At 28.9% G+C, this 9,114-nt stretch overlaps 1 protein-coding gene across 1 annotated transcript in view; it reads right to left on the bottom strand.

Moving 5' to 3' along the window:
- Nucleotides 1–49: 49 nt before the first annotated feature.
- LOC107482451 (oligopeptide transporter 7) overlaps nucleotides 50–9,114 on the bottom strand; it is a 13,320-nt gene continuing 4,255 nt past the window's right edge. Inside the window, exons 4-7 of the mRNA XM_016102940.3 lie at nucleotides 5,096–5,665; nucleotides 2,786–3,041; nucleotides 2,062–2,244; nucleotides 50–667 (exon numbers count right to left, since the gene is read on the bottom strand). Of these exons, the coding sequence (XP_015958426.1) occupies nucleotides 62–667; nucleotides 2,062–2,244; nucleotides 2,786–3,041; nucleotides 5,096–5,665 (1,615 nt within the window). The 3' untranslated portion in view covers nucleotides 50–61. The remainder of the gene's footprint in view (nucleotides 668–2,061; nucleotides 2,245–2,785; nucleotides 3,042–5,095; nucleotides 5,666–9,114) is intronic.

The raw sequence follows: 9,114 nt of genomic DNA, 5'->3' as shown, positions 1-9,114 counted from the left end.
TTTAAATATTAATTTTAAATAAAGTTAACTCCATATAAATTTTCACTTCTCTTTTTTCTCTTTAAAAAGGGATCGGACAACCAGGGACGTAAACACCTTTTGCAGTCGGACAGTGAGCTAAGGGACAACCGTCAAGGTCGTTGCCCGACCAATTAATACTAATGTCCTCTAATCCTAAGCAAAGATACAAAAGCACTCCCATAAATGCAAGGCCTGCATCCAAGGCTCCAGAGAGCACATAATTGTGGCGTTGCCACCATTCTGGCTTGTACCTGTACACAACAAATCCGGACAAAAATCCAACAATGATCCAACTTGTGTAGTTCACCGCCGTTGCCGGCGGCATCATCCCCGTGGCACCTATCAACACAGGCATGTTGATGAGGCTAATCCACTCCTGTTGTGGGAACGCCCTTACAGCGAACCATACGAGTAAAGGAGCAATGGCTCCACCCAAAAAGAACCAATTTATTTGAGAATAAATTCCTTGGTCTCCAAAGATTCTTTTTGGACCAATCAAACCCCAAATCACTGAAGCATCGTAAAATACTGTGTCGCCTGGACAAGTCCAAACAGAGGACGTGTCTTGACATATGTCTGGGATTGTTTCCATTAACCACCATGCAGTAGTCAAATATACAAGAGCTGCGATGATCGTTCCCACCACCTAATCAAATTCACCACATTCAAGACATTAGTAACCATGTGCCTCTATTTATTTTTCGAATATTGAAAAACTCTAGATCTAAAGATCTAAATCCAATAAAACTATCGAATCATAACAGTTGTATCTCAGTCTTCTGTTTAATGTAAAGTAGGAGAGAGAAATTGAAATAAAAATAAAATTCTCATTTAATTTTTACAAAGAGTAAAATTAGAATTAATTAATTGAAATAAGGATATTTTAAGTATAAAATGTTATTAAAGTTTCCGTCTCTATCTCTAAAAATTTTAGTCTCTTATGTTCTTTTTCTTTAAGTACTGAAATACTAAAATTTTGAAGATAAAGACAAAAATTTTAATATCAGTAACCAACAAATATGATACTCAGTTTCTGTCTCTATCTCAATACCTCAAAACAAACGCTACCTTAAAGATTATTAAGTTTGGATTAATTAAGGTATGTTATAAGAGTGTGAGTCTCTTGAAATTAGTGTTTATAAACAATTTTGATTATAATAAAAATTTTATTATTATTATGGTGGAGACTGAACATAAATTACATTGCACTTGGTCGTCGAACCATAATATTTTGTAGTATTACTTTTATATCATTAATCTCTGTAATTTTCATTTCTTTTTTGTTCTACTAATGCGGGACAAAAAATAAAAATAAAAATAATTTCATGAATTTTGTATACTGCACAATCGGTTTTATTTAGAGCCGTCAAAATGGGCTAAATCCATCGGGCTAATTTGTTTATCCATTTAAATGGGTGGAATTTGCCTCTAAAATTAAACTCGTTTAAATTTTGGGCTAAACGGGTGAACCTGATTAACCCGAAAAAAATGACGGATTAAACGGGTGGCCCGTTTATTTTTTTATACTTTTCTTTTCAAAAAAAATAGTATTTTTAGTCGATATTTCTCCCGATTCGACCAAAAAATATGATCCAACAACTAAAAAAATATTATTTTTTAAAGATTTTTGACCTAAAAGTGATATTTTTTATCAAAATATTTTCAAAAAATAAAATAAAAAAGATAAATAGGTTGGCCCGTTTAACCATCAGACTGACCTCTAGACTAAAAAATTATGGCCCACAAACAAAGCGAGTTTAAATGGGCCAACCCATTTAACTTGTAAGCTCAATGAACCAGACCTAAATGGATCGGACTAATTCGTTTGACAACCCTAATTTTATTAAACACAAAATATTTTTTTATTCAACCTCCTTCTTAACTTACTTCGGAACCTTGAATAAATTTAAATAGAGGTTAATTTTAACTAAATTTAGTTTGAATTTATAAATTACAGACATTTCGTTCTTAGGTGCAAGGAGCAATATTTAAATAGTTACATATGCATGTAAAGGTCTAGAATCAAGGCATAATGTGTACCTGTGCCATGAACATGACTCTGGGAGGAATCTTCATGTAGTGACCGAGCTTAAAGTCTTGCAAGAAAGTGATGGCTTGTGTCATGCTGATGTAACCATAAACCTTGAAACACATGTTAGCCACTGGGTATCCCGGGTAGATATATCCTATGATGTACTCAGTAATTATGTTCAGCCCCGGCGTCTGTAATAATAAGCAAACAAAGCTTAGAGAGATGTTAGGGTTTAGGGTTTAGTGTATATGGTTTACGGTTTAAAATTTATAGTTTTAGGTTTAGGTTTTATGGTTTATGATTTATGATTTAGTGTTTGGAGTTTATGATTTTAGAATTTTAAAGTTTAGAGTTTAACATTTAAGATTTAGAGTTACTATCAAAATTGCATGTAAGTTTAAGTACATTCAAATTTAAGCTGTCAACAAAAAAATCAGAAATAACCAACCTAAGAAGGAAGGATTAAAAGATGATGTAATTACCAAAGAGAAATTTTTGGGCCAACAATTTTTAGTATTTATTATTATTATTTAATCAATATAAATATTAAATTATCTTTAACAAATCAATTTTATTAATTCATGTTTGAACATTTTGAAAAATATAAATAAAAACTGAATTAACTTATGTAAATAAAATTTTAGTAAATATAAATACAAATTATTATTAATTAAATACTTGCCAAAAATAATATTTATTAGTCCTATATAGTATTGTTCGTTACGAACGGACCTGATTTGTGATTGCTGTAATAATCCCAATTGGAAGAGTGAAAAAGATTGCAATGGCACATGCGAGGAAAACACCCCACCAAGGCAGTTGTAGCTGTTCATTGTAGTACTCGCAAGCAAAGACGGTGGCAGCAATTGTCACAATGAGTATGGACACAAACCACCACTCTGGAACCTGCTTGTACCTCCGCATAAGCTTGGTGTGTATGTCCCTTTTCTTTTCCTTAAAACTTGATCTGCTTTGTTCCCATAGTTCTCTGCATTTTCAATTCCATATATCTCAAATCTACTATATACTTTATCAATAACTTATTGCATACTTGAACGCCACTTAGCTCTGATTTATCGATACAAATATTTTTTCAGAATAAATTACCATTTGTATTTATATAGACATTGACAAATATATCTATATACTATCTATGATTATAATTGTCGTTTTATTTTTATATAAGTATATTTGTCAGTCTGTACTTTTCATAGGTATAAATGATAATTTATTTTATTTTTTCATGTACAGATAAAATAATATAATGGAAAAAAAAATATTTAACTTTAGAAGTGCAGTGACGATAATAAAATTTCAGCATTAAGCCAACCAAGATTTTAATATAATTAAACTACTAAAATGTCCTAAAAATATTCGATTTGTTAATGATAAGAATGTTTTAAAAAATTATTTTTTATAAGTATTAAACGAATTTTATTTGACGAATTATTTGTGTATTTAATTCAAATTTTTTTAATAATTTTTTTATAACTATTTAAAAAGTTCATACAGAAAATCATACAAAAATTTGATATCTAGAATTTTTTATTTTTTATAAAATATTTTTGGCCACTAAAAAAAATTATACAAAAAAATTTATATGGTGTAAAATTACTAAATTTTAAGGATAAAAGATGTTTTTTTTTTAGTCATACTTATGTATATTTAAAGTTTGCCTTTAAAAATATTTTGAAGGAATTTTTGTCAGTAAATTAATAGTCTAAGGACATTTTTCATAATTTACTCTTGAACATATATGATTTCATTTTGGATCATTAATAGCATCATATTTAGTTATCCACATTTGTTTATTGCATTTTAAATAATAGTATTTACAATAATATATATGTAAACCATGGCATTGCAGAGAAAGAAAAATATTTCATAGTTGAAAAAGTATATCTAGTAGTGCATAATACATGACATTGTATACAATTAGTAAAAATGTTAAAAATAATCAACAAAGTAAAGAAAATTGGGATAGAAATGTTATCATTTTTTAAAATATTCTATTATTTATTTAAATGTTAGGTATAAAATTTAAATAAAAAATAAAAGTAAAATGAAAACCAAGTGAATATCATGATGTCCAATAGATGCATAGAAAAACATAAAATTCAGTTGCAATTACTTTCATGTAAAATTAATAAAAATAATTCTCCACGTACAAGTGTTTTTTTATACAAATCTTTATAAATCATCTATATTAACGCGTTTCGAATCGTTACTATACGTTTTTGCTGCACCTTCTTTTTCTTCTTACTGCATGTTCTTCTTTCTCTTCCTCTTCTTCTCCTTTTTTTCTTTCGTTTTTTGCCTTCTTTCACCTTCTTCATTTACGTGCTTTTCTCTCTATTTTCTTTCTTTGTTATTTTCGATTTTCATTGTTTTTTGACATCAAGCTCTGAAATCGTTTTTGAAGAAGAACAAACAGCAGAAAATGAAGAGGAGAAAGAGAAAGAGTTTTGAATTATGCATAAGGTGTACTTCAACGAATTTTGGGTGTATTTCTTAAATCCTTTAGGTGTATTTTTGTAATCCTTTGGGTATATTTCTATAATAGTTTGGGTGTATTTCTGAAATTCCATTATTTTCAAAATGATTTAAAAGCTTAATTTCAGAAATCATGAAAATTGAAAAAAAAAACGAAGCAATAATACCAGTGATAAACGCAGGTAAAACAACGAATGAAAAGGCGAAGAGAAAACGCACGAAGGAAGTCGAACAAATTTGACAAGAAACTCGTTTTTATGGAAGAAGAAGAAGAAGAAGAGTCGTTCGTAATGCATAGTTAGTAGCGTATTTTGAAAACAGGTTGAATAACGTGCATATATTTACTCTTGAATGTGGGAGTAATGCGCGTGTATTTTGTTGGACTTGTGCCAACTTATAAGATTTATAAATAAAAAAGACTTATATGTGTAACAGACCTCAATTAATAATTAAGAATTGTTATTTAATAACTTTTAATTATTAACTTGGCATAGAATTAACTTAAAATTAATTGCAGCTGAGTTTTGACGGTGGAAAAAGAGATAGTACCTTCCGTGGAAGAGAACAACATGCACAATGGTAGCAGTTAGTGCAGCAAAGCCCACACCATAAGTCATGGCAAAGAAAGTGCTGAGGTGGAGTCGTCCTTGTCGCTCGTAAGCAGCTATGTCCAAGTGAAAATTGGAATCAATTATGGCTGTGATGTTGTAAATTGATCCATTCGCTGTGAACAGTTCGTCGGAGAAAATAGGGTACGTCTTGGCATTATAGGCATTGAGCCAATAACACAATGGAGTCAGAATGTACATCACAAACACAAATCCCGCGGCAACATTGGCAGTGGCAAACCATGGGCTTGCGAGTGGGCTTCCCAAGTAGGCCGAAATAGTAGACCAGTCAAATCCAATGGCACCAATGCCGAGCCCGTAAAGGCCTGACCCGAGCTGTTGGGCCAACACGTTGTTTGGAAATAGCCAGCATAGCCAAGAGAGAGAGGTTAACATTTGGAATATGTAGCCTGGGAAAACATAGTAGGAGAAGCTGCATAGAAAAGCTATGATGAAGAATTGCGATCGGGTTAACCCTCCCTTGGTTCGTTGCTCCTTCTCATGCAGTGCCCTGTGGGAAAGATATCCAAAAAAAATAGTTGAGTCAAAATTCAAAAGTCAAAACTTATTGGTTGGCAAATAAAGTTTAATTTAAAAAAAAAATACAAGTACTAATATACTATCTGTCAATTTATTATTAATAATAATTAATTATTATATTTTAATTATAATTAGTATTAATATGTATATACCGACACATTCACAAAAATATTTTTATTAGATATTGTTATAAAAAAGACATTTTTATTAGACACATCTATAAAAGTATTTCTATTAAACACAACTATAAATAAAAATTGGCAGAAGTTGGTAAAATTTTTGTTGATTATATAGCGGATTGTAATTTTAATGCATTGACAGTATAGTCGTACAATTACATTCATTAGTTTGGATGACTATTATATAGTCAATGTGAAATATAATTAATTTTACTAATATGACATTACGTAATTAAATACATGTGTAAATTTATTTTATACTCTCTGAGAGTGTATTAAAATTAAATTCTATTAAATATATATTAAAAATGGAATTAACATTTATTTATTTTTTTGGATTGAAATGAGAGTGGCATCTATGTATAACAATATATAATGACAATACATGAGTTTGGTGTTCAAAATTTCTTTCCAATATTATCTTTTTTTAATTAACTTCAGTCATTCAGCTTAAAAAAACTTCTACCAATTTCTCTCACCTTATATCTACTAGCGGCTCAATGGGCACTTTCAGCCACTTTTCTATTGTTTTTAAAAGATTAATTTTTATTTTTAAAATTATAAATTTCATAAAATAATTTAAAAATTAAGAATAAAAATTATTTAAAAATAATATAAAAATTTTATAAGTTATTTAAATTTTAGAATGTATAAAATTTATAAATTTAAATTAAATAAAATATAAAAAAATATTTAATTATTCTGTTAGTCTTTATAGTTTCGTAATTGTCTCACTGCAATTGTTATATTGTCTTGTTAGGCATGACAATTTTCTCCGGCGGGACGGGTATCCGCGGGAATTTACCCCGCCTGAGAACGAATTTGGGGAGGAATTTTACCCTGCGGAAACGGGGGCGGGGACCCGTTAAATAAATGGGGTGGAGGCAGGGATCGAAGTCCTGTCCCGTGGGTATCCGTGCAATACCGTATGTACAAAATGACAAAAATACCTTTATATATATATATATATATATATATTAGTTTCATATGAATGTGTGAAACCCTAAATCTCAATTTCATTCACTCAGCGTCGTCACTTTCTCTAAGCCTTTCTTCTCAAATTCACAAATCCTCTCCAGTCTTCACCTCTCCTCTCACCGTGGTCCATCACCCTCGTCCCTCTCACCGCCGTGTTCCCCTTTCTCACCGCTTCTCTCCTTTCACTCTCAAAGTCACCGCAGAACCATCGTCCTGCATCTGAGAAATTTGGCCGAGGAGAACATCACCGTCGCGTCCTGTCGCGTGCCTAACCCAACCCGAGGAGAATCGTCAAAGGTAGAAGCGTTGACGTCTTCGTCACGTGAGAAGCAGAATTGTCGCCATTTTTGTCGCGTTAAAAAAGGGTTATCTTCGTCGCCATTCAGAAAGGTCGTTGAAGGCAAAATTGTGTTTGTTGCAGTCCAGTCTTCGTCACTATCGTTGGTCGCCATGGCTGCCATTCCTTCCACTAACCTAGCCTCTTTGATTTCTGTAATTTTTATTTACCTTAAATTTTTGTTAATTAATATGGCATTGTTGAGATTTTCTAAGTTAGCCTCTGTGATTTTGTATTAGTTGCTGTCTCTGTGTTAATGATAGAATTTTTTATCTCTAATTATGCTTCATATGAGTTTGTTTAATTGAATCTATAGTATTTGTTAGTCAATCAATTTTGCAGTGGCTAAAGAAAATTTGGTTAATTTGATTGAGGATATTCGATAATAGATAACTGAAGGTTTGAATTTTTCATTGATGATTGTTTTTTTCTTCAAGTTTTTCCTATTTAATGATGTTTTATTGTACATATTAATTAAACTATATTTTATTATTTCATGTTATATGTTTTGAAATAACGCGATTATACTATAAGGATGATATTAGTTTTCATAACTAATGCAAATCTTCTTACTATTTTGTTTGTTATTTAAATACTCTCCATAAAAAAAAAATTACTTAAACTAAAACACAATATAAAAACAGATATTACTCAAATTATCACTTGAGAAATTTAATAAGTTGATAGTGGTGATTCTTTTTTGTTTGGTATATATAATAAAAAATTGATATATTTAAGAGTAAAAATCTTTAAAATAAAATTATAAAAAATAATTTTTTTTGAATAACCAAATAAATATCTAAATTTTTTTTCCTTCTTTATTTTACTATTTCAACTCTTAAAATTTACCATTATTTTTTTTCTCTCTTTTATTCTTCTGTAATTATTTATTGACTATCCTGATGTTTATACTTTTCTTCACTTAATATTTTATATGTATGTTGATTTATATAAGATTTTTGAATTTTTTTAGTCATTGTTAAAGTGTTATTTACTTTTAAATGTAACTGAAATTAATAACTTAATATGACTTGATAAATTGTTTTGCTTTCTTCATTATAAAATTATGATATTATCATTACTATTTGCCCATTTAACTAATTATAAAAATAAAAAAATTTATTTTTTTAAAATTTTAGAAAATATGGATGTAATGACTTTTGAGTTAATAACTTAGGATTTAAAGATTATTTTTAAATGAATATTGATTGGAAATAGAAAAATATTATAAATAATAAAAAATAAGTGAATGATATATATGCTAATTTAGATCACCAAAATAAAATAAAATAATTAACAAAAAATATAAAATTTTATCTTTTGTTTTGTAGTACAAAATTAATATATAATAATATAATAAATCGTAATGTTCTGATATAAAAAAAGTTAAAATTTTTTAATTAATAAAAAATATTATTACTATCAACTTATTAAATTTGAGTAATATTAATTAATAATTAAAATTTTTTTTTTAGAATTTGTTTTAGAATAAGGGTATCCAACTCTTTAATAATATTTTTTTATTTTAAAAAATATTAATTTTTACCACACTTATCCAAAATAATGAAGAATGCTGTCACTATTTTCTTGGTCACGTATACAATAAATTAAACAGAAACAAAATTCTTCTAACGACAAGTTAATTTTATCTATGGTTAATAATTTTTTATTAGTTTTATACTTTGGTCCATTTAGTTAAAAATAGTTAATAAATGGATTATTATTCACGCAAAAGTAATAATACTAAGACACTACGTAAATAATGGCCAAAGTATATATGAAATAAATCACTTAATCAATTTTTTAGTTCAATAGTCATCTAAATCACTATCATCAGCTCATCCGTCAAAGAATTTTAACATTGGCAAAATTACTCGTATGGTTTCATCATAAATCACTTCCGTCACTATATCTACAACCCCCTCC

Source organism: Arachis duranensis, chromosome 4 (genome assembly GCF_000817695.3).
Source record: "Arachis duranensis cultivar V14167 chromosome 4, aradu.V14167.gnm2.J7QH, whole genome shotgun sequence".
Taxonomy (NCBI): Eukaryota; Viridiplantae; Streptophyta; class Magnoliopsida; order Fabales; family Fabaceae; genus Arachis; species Arachis duranensis.
Note: the sequence above shows the minus strand (reverse complement) of the source record. Positions and strands in the feature narration are given on the sequence as shown.